This window comes from Teleopsis dalmanni, chromosome X (genome assembly GCF_002237135.1).
Source record: "Teleopsis dalmanni isolate 2A chromosome X, ASM223713v2, whole genome shotgun sequence".
In the NCBI taxonomy this organism is placed as follows: Eukaryota; Metazoa; Arthropoda; class Insecta; order Diptera; family Diopsidae; genus Teleopsis; species Teleopsis dalmanni.
The window spans coordinates 72,489,084-72,508,275 of NC_051848.1; the positions used below are offsets into that span (position 1 = coordinate 72,489,084).

General features: G+C 27.7%; 1 protein-coding gene across 4 annotated transcripts; it reads right to left on the bottom strand.

The window, feature by feature from the left end:
• Window positions 1-2,591: 2,591 nt before the first annotated feature.
• LOC119687449 (protein croquemort) lies at window positions 2,592-16,935 on the bottom strand. Of its 4 annotated transcripts, none has more exons than XM_038101770.1 (7): window positions 16,766-16,935; window positions 16,576-16,702; window positions 5,644-5,887; window positions 4,089-4,391; window positions 3,221-4,020; window positions 2,973-3,063; window positions 2,592-2,912 (listed from the first exon to the last, which is right to left on the bottom strand). In XM_038101770.1, the coding sequence occupies exons 3-7, from the start codon at window positions 5,770-5,772 to the stop codon at window positions 2,763-2,765; spliced, it is 1,473 nt and encodes a 490-aa protein (XP_037957698.1). In that variant the 5' UTR covers window positions 5,773-5,887; window positions 16,576-16,702; window positions 16,766-16,935; the 3' UTR covers window positions 2,592-2,762. The 4 variants fall into 4 exon arrangements, with proteins under 4 accessions (XP_037957698.1, XP_037957696.1, XP_037957699.1 ...); XM_038101768.1 differs by having other exon boundaries at window positions 16,576-16,706; XM_038101771.1 differs by lacking the exon at window positions 16,576-16,702.
• Window positions 16,936-19,192: the final 2,257 nt, after the last annotated feature.

Here is a 19,192-nt window from a genome sequence, read left to right on the forward strand (position 1 = left end):
AAAATAGTGAATTCAAGCAGTATTCGTATAAAGTAGACATTTAGAACTGTCTCGCAAAGTGTCAAAACAAAAATTAGATGATCAAAATTTAGTATTTTCTGAATATTGATATGAAATTATTTATTGTTAGTACATATTATTTAACTGGATTTGATTGTAGATCTGCAAAGTTATTTTAGTCCTACTAACTCCCAGTGAAGAATATTTAAGTTTAGGTGAAAACTTGCTATACTTTAAAATAACAATACACCACATTATTTTAAATGATGCTATCGTTTTATGCGCTAAACCAATACATATAGCTTGCGAATCTATTACAACGTATCATAAGGCATGTTATAGTATACAGATAAGGAAATTGTAGAATAATTTCTAGTATCTTTGAACCGACTAAAAACGCACAATTTTATATTAACATTATTTTCTAACTCACTAACTATTGTAGAGGTTTGAACTATATATAGCTTCAACTCACTAAACAAAGTGAGAATTATAATTTTTACTTAATTTTCAATAGCTAACACCAGTCAAGCTGTTGGTTATTAAGTTAACAATATTACGGTTTTTACTGAACCAGTAGTGATATGGAAATGATATATATTCCTTAAATATATTTTAAGTATATGTATTATAGCTCTGGTATTTAGTACACCAAATTTCAAATTTCTTCCTATCAAAGTTTTTAAGATATTTAAAAAATTGTTAAAGTTGGCCATGTTCTGGATAAGACTCCAAATATATCAAAAGAAAGACCATATCAAAACTATATTCTAAGAAAATTTCATTTCAATATCTTTACTGGTTTAGAAAATACCGAATTTTAATCGTCTAATTTTCATTTTGACACCCAATGATTCTTCTGCAGAGTGCTGGAATTTAAGGCTAAAAGTATTTGATATTGGAAACACACATGTTAATATCTAACAAGTAACAGTTTGACACCTGGATATATTCTGACCCTATGTGGTACTTCACAGTTTTCTAACTTTTGATATTTTAGATAAAGACTAGTTACCAAGGTTATTGCGACGTATATAAGATATCGGAGAAAATACTGCGTTTGTACAAATAGCGTTTAGGCCTTGTCAGTTGACCATACGCAATCTCACTGTTGCTGTCAGCCTTCATATCGTCACAACGATATAACAAAAGATATATATAGAATATAGAAAAAGTGTTCTAGTGAGTGTAGATAGATTTTATTTTTATTGTGTATATATCAATTTGAGTGTGCTGAATCTTCTGTCTCCAATTCATTGGTGCAAAATAAGTAGGTGATATGACATTCAGGCATATGTCATTTATGCCTGAAATTTATATTTCAATATAAAGTGACATAGATCTTAAACTTTTAATATATAATATAAATAATTGATTTACTAGGAACATAACATGGTGGTTAATCAGATACTACTACTAACTCTAAAAAAAAGGTTGACATTTTTATCAAATGTATATGGGTCATACATAACGCGAAAACAATAACGTTCTATAAATTTTAATTTTTATGTAGATCTTAATAATAATTTCAATTAAAAAAAAAAATTAAACACTTTTGTGTCACTTTTTGTGTAAAACAGATTTAAAGATATTATTATTAAAGATATTATATTAATTTTTTTAAATATTTCTAAAAACAATTCCACACTGGAAATATTTATTTTTTAGGCAGGAATTATTGGTTAATCCGAATCAGAAATAAAAATAAAAATTTTTCTGGCATGTTCGCCCTTTTTTTTTACTGAAAAATTTTGTGTATGTGTATGTGTGGTAAAGGATAAATTAATTTTTAAAAAATACTTGTAAGGACAATGCCGTCCTCTAAGTTTTGGATATTATGTAAAATTTTATTACAAATCGAAATCAAAAATAATATATAAGAATTTTTGTGTTCTTTTCTTTAAAAATTCATTCATCGGAAATATAGTACGCATGAGCTGATGTGTTTTGTGGGAAAAAAAAATTTCAAAAAATAATGCCATTCTGAAAATTTTTATTTTCTAATAAAATTTAATTCAACACATTTGAATTAATTTTATTTTGAAATTTAACAGTTAATATTAATACTTAAAAATACACAATCTTAATTGTTTAAACTATTTCTTAAATATTCAATCAATTATTTTTAAAACGCAACAAATTTCAAGTTTCTATCATTTATGGAGCCTGAGAAATGACCATTTAAAAATGTGTCTACAATTTCAAAACCCCATGGGTCCATATCTCCTAGCAAGAAAATTTCATATTTTTTTTCCGAGATACGGGTCTTCTTATTTTATGAAAGGAGCTCATAAAAAAAATTTCAGCCAAAATGGAGATGATGAAGTCAAAGTGTTGTTCGATTTGTAAAAGTATGACCCCTATAGACATTTCTAAAACTTTTAAAACATAGCAAACCCTATAAGATATAAACTCCTCTTAGAAAAACACTGCATTTAAATATAAACATATAAGTAATTATTTTTAAAAATTCGTTTATTTAATGACTAAAAAACTTATAAAAACTATATAACTATTTATTATATAAATATTATATAATAAGATACCCAACCCAAAAACGTCTTAATTCATAAAGTAATAATACAAAAATATATTAAGTTAGTAGCATTACTTTTATTTCGTTGTTTTTGTAATTACATAATACTTTAACATAAATGATAATGTCGATATTAATTGAATAAAAATGACTAAACGTATATTTAAAATGATATGTACAAAAAACAAAAAAAAAAACAAAATCTAATTAAATTTTTAGAAAACAATTAGTTTGTTAGCATATCTTCATCTTCGTTGCTGCGACGCTGCCAGGATTTTGTAACAGTCAAAATAATCCCGACTATGAAAAATAAGGCACCAAATACAATAAGTGATATACCGAAATAAAATCCATAATCTTCTAAATTAATAGCAAGCTAAAACGAAAATTAATAATTAAATCATTATCAATAAATATTTTTAAAAAAGAAACTTACTTTTGTTTTATTGGCGAGTTTTTTGTCAAGCTGAGCAGTTTGTTCAAACCAAAACATTGGCATTAAAAATTTCGGCACACCCCTATATATACTGGACACAAAATATAATGGTAAATACATTTAGTAATACAAATAAAATTAAATTGCATATTTTGTTAAGAATAAATCATAATTGTTACTAAAATTATGCAGGATTATATTTCTATTAAAAAACTATACATAATAAAAATGTATTTATTGAAACTTACTCAAACATATCATCAGGTTCAATCATCATATTTATTTGTAAACGTCCATTTACTTGAAGAGGCACTCCTGTGAAAGGTTCAACTGACAGCATAAATTGATGTTTCTCTGGATCTGGATTCATGCCAGAAACTGCATCGATATACGATGGATCAGCGAGATAGAAATGTGGAAACGAAGCATAGATTGGAGCATTATCTCTACACTTTTTGCAGTCAACGACACCCGTTTTGGGGCATTCCTCATGCAAAGGATTGCAGAAGCACTTTTGATTTGGGTAATTTTCACCAGAATCAAGCGTTTCAATTGTACCAACCCACTGAGTTGCTTTAATACCATGCCGCTCTAAAGTACCATTTGGAGCCAAATTCATATATCGGCATGCATCAGTGGCGAAAATTGTGATTTCTTCATTGGTATCCATATGCGGAGGAAATAGATCACCAGTAGTACCATTTATTGTACCACATGGAGCTTCATAAAAGCCACTCTCATTATTTCTATTCCAATGAGTAAGCCTTCCAAGATCAGCTATATCACCAACACCAGTATGTATTGTGAAAAGTCCATCATACTCAACAGAGCCATTACGATCTGCTAACCAAGCAAAACGTGTGTATGGAATTTTAATTTTCGTTGTATTAAAAAGATTTAAAAAGTCAATGAGATCGTCTTGATAACCATCAAAGATCCATTCGCCTGCTGGCTTAGTTGTATACAATTTTCCACCCTCATGATTTAACATAAAGTTGATCACTTTTTTCACAAATTTTTTCTGATGTCGCATTTCATCTGCAACGGTCTATAAAGTAAATAAAAATATATGGAATATATACATTGATATCAATTTTGTAAAATGCAAGTACATACTGCAGTTATAACATGTGCAGTTGTTATCATATCATCTAAAGTTCCATTAGACCGTTCTTTATCAAAAAACCATGTTCTTTTTTCATAATAAGACACCGTTTCATTTGGATAAAAACTTATATTCTGCTTTAAGTGCTTTTCGAGAAAAACATATGGTCCCATTTCTACAAAATTCGGTTTAACATTCGGATTTCGTATTTCTTCAGGATTGGTCCAGTTAAACATATGAAACTCCAAATAAATTGGGATTGGCGCTTCGACCCAACTTTCATAACCTTCGGAGCCAGTTTTTAATACCAAATTCTGTGAATATGAGAAGAAATATGTTTTTGAATTGAGCAAATTAAGAAATATTATAAATAATGAAATATATATAATATATGAAACGCATATATCTATATAAATATATGTTTGACTTAAATGCAATTTTATCAATAAATTTTTTCTATTTGTTGAGTAATACTAATGCCATTTTTTATTATAAAAACATAAACTCTAGATTCTAAATACCACACAGGGGTGCTAGTTTATATGAATTTTATAATAACGATATTAACAGTATTGGAAATATTGTCATATATAATAAATATCATTCATCGCTATTAAATCAGGTTAATATTCATTATTATAAATAAGATTCTGGTTTTATATGTAATACCTTGTCTAGAACTTCCTTTTTAACTGCTCTAAACTAATCTACGATGTAATGCCGATTTTTTACGTTATTTATTTGTTTTCTATCAGCTAATGTATAAAACAGTACAACTTTTTATAATCCTATCTAGCAGAATAATATATATCAGTAAATTAAGGTAACTTAAGATAACATTCAATATTTAATTTCCATTGACTGACTGCATGTTTGGAAGTGAAGATATACGATGTCTGCTAGATAAGTCAGTAATAAACAATTTGAATTTTTTGTTTAATTTTAAATTTATTATTTGACGTAGGTCTTCATACATCTTTTTGCAACGCTGTTCCAATTTATATATATATTCTTTTTAAAAAATAGAATTTTTAGAGCACCTCAAAATATTCATAAATTGAAGCAATCGCCTCCATAATATCGTTTATTTATACTCAGAGATCTGGAGTTTTTCATCACTAAATTTTATCCACTTAACACAAAATTCGGTAAGCCAGTTTTGAAATAAACCATATGATGGTGCAATGTTTCCATATTGTCCATATTCTTTTTTGAAAATGTTTTGTATAATCCACACCCAAAGTTCTTCTTTATCCACTCAATTCCGCAAAACTTTATCGTTTTAATTGCCAAATTATAAAACAAAATATTACGAATATAATTTCAAGATTGTGTGACTATCATTAGTCATCAAACCAGACTTATATCATATATGGTGGGTATACAAAAATCTCAAATATAATACATGAAAAAATTTTAACTAAATGATTTTTTATAAAAAACAAAAACAATTAATTTTATAATATTATAACTATATATTGAAACAGAATACTTATATACAATAAAAAAATTACAAATTCCTAAAATTGAAGATAATTTTATGATATATATTTTTGAATAACTTACATTGTACATAATTTTTAGAGAAACGTCCGGCCATATTATGACCAAAACTATTCCTAAAACAACAAATACAGTTCCAAGGCCATAAACCCAAACTTTTCGCTGTGTAACACTACAACATTTACAGCACATTGTGCCCACTAGTTATTTCTGAGAATATTGTATTAAAATTAACTTTGGATATATCACAGATTGTCAAGCTTAAAGCTTAAGTAAAATTAATTTTGACTATTTAAATTATTCCAATCTGAAAATAAAAACAAAAAGTAAAAATTAAAGTTATGCGTAAAAATAAAGATTTGCATATATAGTTTTATTATAAATTATTTTAATTTGGAAAACAATATTAATTTATTTAGTTCTTATTTATCTAATTTTTTTTTGTTTTAAAAAAAAAACTTAATATATATAAAAAAGCACTTATTTATTAGCAAAATAATAATATATATAATGTTAATTTTTTTTCTAAAGTGATGCGTCTTATGGTGAAAATAAACTATTTAAAAATTAGAAGGGTTCGAATAGAATTAAAAACACAATAACAAAAATTTTTTATTTTAAATTATTAAAATTCGGCTGACCACACAACGATGTTTCAAGTATTGCTAAGTAAGTACTCATCATCAGTGGTTTTTGGAAATATTCGAACTATAAGTTAATTAAAAATTTGAATATTTCCAAAGACCATTTATAATGAGTATTTCCCAATACTCGAAAACAGCGTTGTATGTTCCACGAAATTTCAATATATTAACAAACAGTTTTGTTGTCTTTTTAATAATATATATAGTTTTAAAATTTATATTTGGTTTTTAAATTTTTTTTATAATTGTTTAAATTATATATATTTAAAATTTCGATAAAACTACCTTTGGTCTTAAGTAAATAAATGGTTGTTTTAGTAACAAAAAATACTAACTATTCCCATTTAAGTTATATATTAATAAATTACATTATGATTAAATTTTATTTTAAGTGGGTTAAGTCCAATCTTATTTAAAATCCAGTGCGTTTCCTAGTAAATTTATTGACAATAAGCACTAATTTGGTATACTTTCTGAGTGATTGTTTTTTCTAGAATTAAAAATAGTGCTTTTGGGAGCACAATTATCTCGAAGAACCAAAAAACAACAAAGTACATAATAAAAAAAACAAAATAGATAGCGATTTCCCGGTTGTTACGATTAACAACGGATTTCGGCGAATTGTGAGTCGATTGAACATTGACTTTGAGCTTTAAATTTGGCAGGGCATGAGTTCCACCCTTCGTGCTTGCAGTCTTAAAAAAACACAAACAGTTTATGAATAATTAAATATAAGAAATAATTTCAAGACCACTACTGTTGGGTATTTAGCAATACTCGCAACAGCTGTATGAACAGTCAAAAATTCAATTAATTAAAATATAAAATAAATTCACTGTAGTTCAGTGCTTTTCGAAACCTCTCTATTAATTAGTTCATTATTTTTATTTTATAAATACAATAATAGAAAAATTGTGTTTTGTAGAGTTTGGAAAAATTTCTTAAGGAATCTATTGAGACAAAGCATAAGATTCTTTAAAAGAAAAGATTTCTTAAATATTTTTGAAATAAATTTTGCATTAGTTTTAAATTGTCTGACTTGTATAAGGAATTATTTAAACTTTTTTAGTCATGAAATTTATGGTAGATTTGTATCGAAGTATGTAAAAGCAATTCTTATTAATTATAGATTTTTTTATTGCATTATAAACAGTAAAACTAATTAATTAGTTTATTAAACTAAGTAACTAATTTTCAAATTAACATATTCATGCCCTTTTTTTATTTTTTTATTATATTTAAACAAAGTGTAGATTTTAAATTAACAACAAATCGTCATATTGACTAATAAGAGGTTTTTTAATTAATATTGCAAGTAATGTTACTTATCTAAGCTGAGCACATAGATCTGAGCTAGTCAGGAGATGAAACGTCTCAAAAGGTTATTAGGTCATATTCATGCCCTATGACAAGAATTCTATTTCCAAAAGAACTTTAATTTTATTCTTCTGAAGAACTATTTTGATCTTTCAAATGCCGTCAAATTTCCAACATAATCAACAGTGTCCGGATACATATATTGGTTTAATTGTCGATATAATACTATAGCGAGTTATATATGACTGTCAGGAATCGAACCCTATAAAATTTGAATCATAGTCTCGCGTATTAACAAAACACACAAAGTCAACGTGCACTTATTTTGTTTAATTTAATTTATTAAAATGAAAACTTCATTCGTTAACAACAATTGCACTTGCTGCGACATTCTTCGATATAACAAATTTACTTTATTATCATAAAACATGTTTTTAAACTTTGTAAATTTTTTTACTAAATTGATATTCAATTGACTTCAATGCTTTGTAACAGCACTAAAATCGTATTAAGCTAATTTTCTAAAAATATATAAATAAAATAAAAATTTTCTTGAAAGATGAATAAGTGTAGAACAACATTTGATACATTTTGAGATTAAGAATTGTTTTCCTTAAATCGTCTTTTAATTTCCTTTTGGAAGGTTATCTATTAGATTAGTATAAGTTTTCGGTGTATTAATTGTATTAGATAAATGTCAATTCAGCAATAATATTGTTCATATTGGTGAATGTTCTATAATTACGCTCATAATTTATAAAATATAATATACTTTATATTTATATTTACAGAAAGATACAAGAGCTTTTAGTCAGTAAAAAAAATAGTTGAAAAATTTTCAAAAACGTCGGGCGACGTTCAATTAAATATCGTCTATTATCGAAAGTTGGCACTGTTAATAGTTTGCCTCACGATTCTCAAGATCATAGAACATAATGTACTCTATGATTATATTGTTTATTTGTGTCAACGTTCATAAAGTCAGGGAATTTAATCCCTGTCTGCTGTCTAAAATTATAGGCTTTTATTTTATTTGATTAGATGCTGCACTTCGAAAACCCCTCTAAGTAACATTTGAAGCGTTAATAAAATTTTGAGCTTAAAGACATAAGACATAAAGTGGTCACTACATTTAACAAATTATAACAATAATCGATGATTAGTAAAAAAATTTTTTTTTGTGATATATACGGAGGAATTAGCTCACAAAATGAAATATATTAAAATGAACTAATATATAATAGGTATATAAAGTAGTTTGCTAATTTTTGAAAATATACTTTGTTTATATATTTTTTTCAGCGGATGTATAATAATTTGTTTATTTTTATAAAACACACTTTCCTTAGTACCGAATATTTTTACTATTGATAAGTTAACAAATATAAGCATTAAATCCTATGTCCGCAAATGCACTGAAAATATATATCTTAATTACTCTATGTGATCTCAATTCATTGATATAGAAAGAATCTAATCGAATAACCACTATGAATATTTCTCTTATCACATTTTAGATTTATTTGATAATACACAGACGTATAAATAAAGAAATGCAAAAAGTGTTCAAAAGAATTTCTAATCACACTAATAAAATAATCATTCTGAGATAAACCGCATGCATTAAAAATAGACCCCTTGGTTTGGCTTAATAATCCAAAAACTTAATATAAATTATATAAAATATTAGACATAATCTTTAATCGATAATAGATATTTGTAATAAAAGCAAAACTTGTAGACTAACTTGGCAAGAGGAGCGAAAACCAGATATTTGATTATGCTTTATCGTATTATGTAGACAAGTAAATAACATAAAAGATTTCTAGCACTAGAAAATACTAGGATTAAAGTCGAAAAAGGTCGATTTTAAACTATCACATTCATTTTTAGATATGATTTCAATATTTCTAGTGCTGAAACTATAAGTTCGAATCGTTTCTATATCGCTTACGATATCACATCTTAACTGTGACTTTTCAGAATGTTATATATTTTTATTTAAAATTAAACTTTACTGCACCCAAAAAAAAAAAAATTTCTTGCTGTACCGTTAAAGCTCTCAAATTCATTTCGAGTCTTCAATAAGACCGCCTCTAACACGAACTATAACTTTCAGGTATCCGATAGTAATCGCATACTGTACGCATACAAATCAGCAGAATTTTTATCCTTTAATTCATTCGCATAAAATGAATTTCTTGAGCACATCAACACTCTTAAACACTTTTTACTACGAATCTTTTTGGGATATCCATCTCTCACTTAAAATCTCACACTTGAACTGTGCTGCTAAACTTCTTGAGACTATTCGTAAGATTGGCCTAGCAAACAAATCGATTATTTTGTTTATTTAAGCATTTCTCAACAGAAAAATTTTTCTTATCATAAAAGACGATACTCCAGAATTGGTAGCATTCGTGTAGGTGAAACAGTTTTTTATTCGTATTTAATAAATATATAGATTTGTCTCAGTACTGCTTAATGCCGATACATCATTTTTTCTCTCGAGCAACGACAAAATAGTATTGCAATCTTTACTACAACAATGCCGCTTTAGCACAAACATTAATTTATATAAGAAGTGAGATTAAATTTATTAACCTCTGAGAATAGAATATTAAATTGGGTTTTTACTTTTCTTTCTTTATTTTCTTTTTTTCTTTACTCTTTCTTCGAACTGTCGGTAAAAATGGTTAGACCCTGACCCAAGGAGGGGCCGCCTGACAGCCAAACCTCTCTTGATGAGAATTTAACAACGAATTTCCCATCAAAATCGAGAACGGGAAGGGTGTAGTCAATGTTATTTGTAGTAGGACTGAAAACTTTTAGAATAGAGTCGTGTCCATGGTCACTAGCACTCCATTGTGGTGTGACTGAGTCTTAGAGTAGATGATGCTGTCATATGTCTACTGATGATATCAGTACTGATGAAGCATTAGATCTGACGCAATAGATGCTGTTGTTAAGTACAGCAATAGCAATAATAAGTTTCAAGCAATTATTTCTTAAAATGAATGAGGTCTAAAGTATTGAGTCAAAGCTTTGTCGTACCATTATTTTTTTTTATAATACTAAAAATTACAATTTGGAATTCTCATTATTTGCTGCGTATATATACAAAGGACATAGTACTATTTAAAACATGTTTTCCGAAAGTTTAAATACTGCAACTCAACTTTCCCTATTGCGATAAAGCGATTGATCAGAAATTTTTTTACTTAATTTATCATCTTTTTAAGCAACCAAACCATACAAAACCCCAAAAACTTTTTTCCCATATATAGTAATGGGCAAGTCTGATATATATATATGTGAGTTTCTTTTCATTTAAGATACATTAAATCTTCTTATTTTAATGTGATTTAAATAATATTTAAACTAATAGAAAAACATATAATAAACAACTAAATCGTATCAATTACTTTAGACAAAACATGAAAAACTTAATTTTTTATATATTTCTGTATTTTGAGGTACTCTACTCTAACTACATCGTAAGTAAGAAGAAGCCAGCCCTCTTTAAACAAAATTTTATTGATTTTTTTAGCTTTTTAATTTTTTTATATTGCATTTATTCTGTATTTGCATGCCAGCTTTAGTTTTTTGATTTTTTTTATGATTCACAATAAACACATCGAGAATATAAAGTACGACCCTATATAAGAATAAATGACTCACTATCAAAAAAAGAGCATTTCAGAATAAATTTAACTTCTCACACATACTATTTTCATATTACAATAATATTATTTAACACCATTGACCTTTAACGATGCAACCAGCCATCCAATTATCCATCCGGACAGCATTTCCAATGATGCAATAAAGCTGATAGCATCCTTATCAAAACATACACACACATAGAATTACTATATATATTTTTGATTCAAAATTTTTCTGATTATTTAAATAACGCCCAGCTTCTTCTGTTTCCTGTCCAAAAAATTTTTCTATACAAGATATTAAAAAGGAGGTTAAAAAAAAAGAGAAAAAAGAAGTACGAGTATCCAAAACGAGTATTATACGAGTATTTAAAGCCCATGCTAACAAAAAATTGTAATGTGATCATTAAAAAATAAATTATTCGTATAATACAGCAAAAGTATGTTTGTTCTGGGAGAATAAAAAACAAACAAATCCTCACCATTACACACTAAAGTCACTAAATGAAAGATAGGACCGACCAAGAGTTAACGATGAAATAAACAGAAGTTTAAGGTTGAAAACGTACATATATTGGTTGTGATCTAATGATTTTAGTTGTAGTTAATGATTTCGTTCTAATATAATCCAGCGAGTGAATCTAAGACATAAAAACAATAAATTGATAAAGCTCTAAATCAGAACAACATAAGTCAAGTACGGTTTGCGGGTCCTTACTCTGATTTTCAACATTAAAAGAGTACAGTTGAAATATAATAATAATATAATAAGGGTATTCATTCTGTCTGGCAAACTTATTGTTAGGTGTACGAAAAGCGCAGATTGCATGAGCTTGCAATGAACAACAACAAAACACACGTACAAAGTTGCTTGTAATGGCTTGCAATCTTGCTATTCTTAAACCCATGTTTATATGCTTGCAACGAAAAAAAAAAAAAAAAAAAAAACAAACAGCGCTTTTGACTTCTGTTGCTTCTCATGTGAAACTTGTATTCTACAAAAACAGCTGTTTCATTTTGATGTTGCAATTCTGCAATAGAGGTGTTCTTCCACTCTTGCAATTCTTGCATTTCATGCACTTTGCAGTAACTTTGTAAGACGCAGTAAATACTTTTAATGTATAATCGTAAATCGTTAAGATACCCCGCGGTTTCGAACGCTAATATATGTATGCCAGAGCCAAAATTTCTAATAATTGGTATTTATTTCATTATGTTATAATAAAATTTGCTTATAATAATATATTATATTATAATGGTTTCATAGTCATAGTAAATATATTGGAATTGTTTAACAGTAAAAGTAAGAAGAAGAAAACGAACTATGTAGCGGATTACTAGATATATTGACAACTTGTAATTGATATTAAATATGAGCATTCCATAATGACCAAACTAATAGTTTTGCTGTACCTATTGTTACTGGTAAGGTAATTAATAATAAAAAACAGTAGCTAGCACTTACAACAATACCTGATATAGCGACCTACCAGATATAACGATGGGTTCTGGAAGTTAGATTTAGTTAGCCATATACATATATACAATTTGCAATCTTTTATAGCGACATCGATATAACTGCATATCGGTTCCTGCGATCGTATTTTAATACAATTGTCGTTTTGGTTGTTGATTATAACGATCAAACAAAATAAATTTCATAAGAGTGGCAATTCTCTTTAGTGCATTTGACAAAAAAATATTATCTAAATCAAATTCTTGCCGACTGTGGTGAGGATGTAAACGAAATGGATAACAATGATAAACACATAACATATAAATAAAATTCCATAGCCGAAGCACATTGATTCGGTACAAGTTTATCAGCATTGAGGTCTCATTTGAACCCAGAGTATATGTACTCAAAATGTAACCACCGAACACAAATTACAGATTATTTTTTTCATTTTTGTGAAATGATTTATCTGTATAATACCTTAAATATATGTATGTACACGTATACTTTTTGAAGCAGATAAATGAAATATAACTTAATAATATGAAAACTAAAATAATTTTTAAAATATATGTATATCATTTTTTTTTAGTATATATGACTATCGCTTACAACAATTCGATTGAGTCAGTCCTTTCAATGTTGTTATAACCAGTATCGACTCTTTATGTATTAACTATATAAAACATTATCGGTAATATAGTGGATAATGTTGAAGTACATTCAGTACTATTGAAATAGTGATTATGATGTAATAAATGCCTTATGAATAATGAGATGACCATCTTGAAATATCTGATGAGATGTAAAATATTTGAAGTGTATTGCATGCAGAACTCATTATTGCACTATACTCTAGATTACATGTAATCAATCATTTTCTCAGATGTAAATTTTAATGTATTCTTGACATTTAACAAAACGGCAATAGTCTTTCATTTTCACGACTTTTGTTTGTAAATGCCTTAAATTTTAATTTGATATATAGCTTAGGTAAAATTTTTAATTATCTCCGGTAATATGGTTTTGAATGATTTACTTTATTTAGTTAATTAAAATTTTTATATTTTAATAAAAAATAGCATTTCGCACTTTTATTCTTTCAATAACTCATTATAGTCAGTTTATAGTTTTCTTTAAATAGATATAGTTAATGGTGCCACAGTATAATCAGGGCTCCAATATCACTTGTTTGTATGTTAACATGATCTATTAAATTATATAAAACTGGTTAATTGGAGAAAACGTTTATGAAATGAAAAATTATTATTTCGAATATGTTTTAATAAATGAAATATATAATTATGTTAAGCTATGTTTATAGTTTTGGAATGTATCTTATGTAGAATTTATGTATCCTATTATCCTGCATTTAGGTAAAAAGTACAAATAATATTTACATAAATTGTTACCTCTTAAATATTATATTTTCAAAAATTTATAAATTTATAAACACTTCTTTTTCGAATGTACCACAAAATAAAACTAAATATTTAGGAATATATTTTTAATAACAAATAGAAAGTCAATAAAATATTTAATCGTCCATATATCCACTGGAGCATATAATCTAACTTGTCTTATCAAATATTTGGCACTTAACTAATCGTACTACTACTGCCAAACAAATTAATAGGTGCTAAATTTGAAATAATCAGATATTAAGCAAATAGTTTATTTACCAAAATGTACAACGCAATCGCAATCTTTGCACAAAATATTCTGCTCTGCAAAATACTTTGTTTTGTATTGTAAAAACCCGAAAACTCAAAACGCAAAAAACGACAGCGAATGTATTTCGCCTCTTTGTACTTCAGCAAACCCGATTTAACCAAAAACACTGCTTTTACTAAAAGCACTGCAATTAGAACTATTCACACTACCGGCAGCTTAACGTACATCCACACCAAAGCGAACGCTTGTAAATGCTTGCGAACGAACTTTTACAGGCGTTACCTCCTGTTGTATTCGAAATTAATACTTAAAAAAATGTTGATAAATTTCATGAAATATGAAGTATAATCGAAGTTAGTTTATATCATGCAACATGGATTCAATGCGAACATAACCTCCAGCATCATCATAACTGTATTTTATTTTTTACTATTTTTTTTAACTATTTTTTTTTACTATATTATGTTGAGGCTAGTTGAGTCAGTGCACCTGAGCACTTTTACTCTCTATTAACTGCGAGTTTTCTTCAAAACCCCTCTTTGCGCCTTGACTGGATTATTGTTTATCACTTCATCAGACTAAGCAATAATTGACCTCAGATATGCATACCTCCCCGAGTAGCCTGAGATTTGCCACTCTGAGATTTGATAACACGGTGTTGGTAAGTCTGTCAGTTTTCGCAAATAATTTCAGAACTCTATCCTTTATGTTTTTTTTTTGATGGAATCAATCTTGAGGTCCCTGAGGATGTCATTCGTCCTAATGTACCAAGGAACTTTGAAAAGTCTTCTCAGAGCTTGGCTGTATTTTATTTTTTACTATTTTTTTACTATTTTTTTTTTACTATTTTTTTTTTATTATTTTTTATTATTATTTTTTTTTATTTTATTATTATTTTTTTTTTTTATTTTATTATTTTTTTTTTGTTTTCTTTTTCCTTTTCAATAAGGTTTCTTAAACATAAAAATTGATGGCGAAAACTGTGTTCTTTCGAGATTTGAATATTTATGGATGATATAAACAATTGTTTTTAATGATAGAACAACCTGTGCTTTGAAATTATTCTTGAATTTTTTAGTAGTTGCTGATTAAAACTAAATTAGTCTATAGAAGAAATAAGTTGACAGATGAAATAGTATTAAATAAGTTAGTCTATTACACAATTTTAAAATATTTGATGGCTAATCTTAGAGAGGCCTTCAGTACTTTATTATATAGCTTTATCTAGCTTAGTCGCTTTCTCATTCAGTAATATTTTTACGTAAAGAACTATTTATAATATTGGAATACAAGTGCATATAAAAAACGCAACTGCTGAACAATGCTGGTAGCTTAACTTGTGAAATACATATATACGTTATTAAACCCCCTGCAAATATATTACATATAGTAACTTATTATATATAATAAAAGTTCAATTGCGTCGTGACCCTGCTATATCAACCGTCAAAGAAAACTATTTCGTATAGATTTCCTAACAATTACAGCAAAGTAGTTAACCATGTAGATAACTCACGTTTCTAATATATGTATAATATATATATGTTTATATATATATGTATATATAATATATGTTTAATATGATTCAACTATAATTATCGCGTACAACTTTTTGTTCCAGTTAATCCCAAAGCCATTTATTCGTTTTTTGATTTTGTTTTTTGTTTAACTGGAGCAAAATGAGATAACATTGTTTTAAAGTTATAAATAATAAATATATGAGCAGAATTTATTCATAACAAGAATATTGTTTGACTGCGCTTTTTAAAATGTAATTGCACAAGTTATTTAAAAAAATTATAATTTGTTAGCAATTTTCTATTCAAGGAATATTTGCATCAAAAATACTACGTAGCAGTTTTTTAATTTTATGAGATTATATATGTATATAACCATTTAAATTAATGTTTGAAATATAAAAATATGTTGATAAAGTTTATTAGAACATCATTTGTAGTTTTAAATTTGAACCATATCAAACCTATTGATATTCATTATACATATGCATATGTAATTTTAACTAAATATTAGCTACCGATATTATTTAACGTGCTCTGAGGTCACTGAAACGTAGTTATTAATTCTCACTTGAGTAATGAAACATTTTCTGAATGAGTAAGAAATCTAAAACAAAGAACTTCGATTAGTAACTCTGTGTGTAAAAACTCTGCTCCCAACCACTGTTAGATATTTGCATAGTAATATAAGAATACATTTGATAAATAAATATCTTACTTACAGTTAACAGGCAAGTAGCAGCAATTTTAGCTTAAAATAAAATTTTTTTAACAACAGATGTTATTTCTTTGGCTTCTTTTAAATTAATTAAAACGGCTGCTCTTCTTAATATTAGCAGTATTGCAACACTAACTTAAATCCACAAAAATTAATTTTATTGTACAACAACAAAGTTAACTTTATTTACAAACCATTTTAAAAAAAAACTACCAGCATAACAACCATTGGGACTTATCGCTCAATACTCCCAATACATATCTAACTTGCTTCCATATGTACTTCCAATCTAAATCAACAATTTGGCATATTTTATCGCGAAACACAATAAATTAAAAAACAATGCATTTAGATATATGTTGACATAAATAACAGCTGATGCAAACTCTCTACACATAAAAAATGAATTCAGTCGTGAGCACACTGTATACACAGCATGTTGGATGGAGTTCATTTCGCTAACGAAAGTTTCACAAGTACTATTATGTTCCCGCAAAGCTTAAAATATAATCAGAGAGTGTTTAAAACCAATTTTAAGTATTTACACAAAAAATGTATTCATTAATGTTTAGCAAAACTTAGAATTATACTAAGTTTACACTGTGAGATTAAGAAAACAAGATTAAGTTAATCTGGATTTTTAATCTCCACCGTTCACATTATACATTGGAGATTAATTTTGACATTTCTCTTGTTGAGTTTTATTTCGTCCAAAAAAATTGTAATATAAATTTAGAATAGTTTTGAAATTTAACAATTAAAAATAAAAAATATAATTAATTAATTAATTCAATTATTCTACAGCTGGTTTATGATTTCGTTCTAATATATAAATACAGCAAGTAAAATTGTTAATAAAAACTTTCATAGTAAAAGTAACAAAACTCCAGCAAAAATATGCGAACATAAAAAGTCAAGTACGGCTTTGGATCAGTTGGTTAAGGTGCGCTGATTCTGAGCTTCACATTTGGCAGGACCCGAGTTCGATTCCTGGTACTTGCAGTCTCAAAAATAATTATTTACGAATAATTAAATACAAGAATTATTTCCAAGACCACTGATGAAGGGTATTTGGCAATACTCGAAACAGCTGTATGGTCAGCCAAAAATTCAATTAATTAAAATAATTTAAAAAAAAAAAATAAATTTTTGCTGTTGTTTCACTTCTGTTCGAAAACCTCTTTATGTAAATATAAATTTAATAAATTTTGTATTAACAAATTTTAATAATAATTATATACAAAATTATTATTAAACAAATTTATCAAAAATTTACTCATTCGGCATTTTCATATTCTCAATGTCTGTTTTGAATCGATTTTGACATTTATTTTCTAATTCTTCTAAGATCGTAAAAAAATGTACGATGTTAAGCCATTTACAAAGTTGCACAGAAAAGTAATTACCATTTTTAAGGAGATGAAAAATTAATCTCATTTGTAATTTGTTGTCTAAATACTAAACCTTCTGTTTTCTAATGTCTGCCTTTCTCTTAATAACTGAAATGTCCATTTTGGGTTCTGTGTTTTGTTATTATTATTATTCTTAGAATAATTTATGCTATATGGGTCCCAACTCAAAGCCGCTATCCAACACCCGTAAATGTGGTCACTAGATGGAAGTCTCATGACTTCTATGAGGTCATGCGAGGGTTGGCACAGATCCTTATGAAAACAATTATTCAGAGCCAGACCAGTTCTAATCAGGAGCCAAGCTATAACCGAACCTACACGATCATGTTGACGGTTGTAGAAAGTACTTTGAGGCCTGCAGGGGTTTTAGCGGGACGGATGCAGCTACAGACTTCGCAAGGAACCGTTCACACGCGAGTGTTATTCCGATGCTACCGTACCAGAATACAGCTAGGAACCTGTAGCCAAAAGCCCAAGGTAATAAAACAAAACGGATGTTCTAACCGAAGTCCGAGGACGAAACGGTCATCACCAGAGGACGCTATAGCCCTTGAAAAGTACAGCATCCGGGAAGAGGATAGATCTGTTGGCATTACTCAGAGTGCATCATGTGGAGACCATCTAAATTAAACCCTTAATTGCAGTATTGTTGACCTTTATGGTCCCAGGAAGAACATATATTTTGAATGATTATGATGTGATCAATACAGTAATGGATAAAGTATTGCTCGATATGTCATTCTTATCGGTAACAGGTATCTCCGAATTATTTCTTTTGGTTTTTGTATTTAAATTGATAGTTATTTTTATGATTATGGGTTCGAGATGAACTAACATATTATATAATTTTTTGTATTTTAGACAATGTTTGCCCCTGCAGTAATTGGCTTTATGCTAGCTGTGTAGTTAATTTAGGCACAATTTTAACCGTTGCTCCATACTGAACTGTGCCCGCTCTGTTGTTGACAGGAATTTGTTGTACCGAATGATTAGATGTGCATTGATGTACATAATCCCCACACTACTGTGTTACTGTTAATACTTTAGTTGTTGGTGAGTTTTGATTGACAGTTTCCAATGGCTGATATCTTTTCTCAAAGAATAGTGAAAATTCGTCTACAGATTGCAATTCATGAGGATATGTTCATATAACAGCCTAGTCTGCTTACAAAATTTTTATTTTAGTACATACCTATGACAGTATTGAAC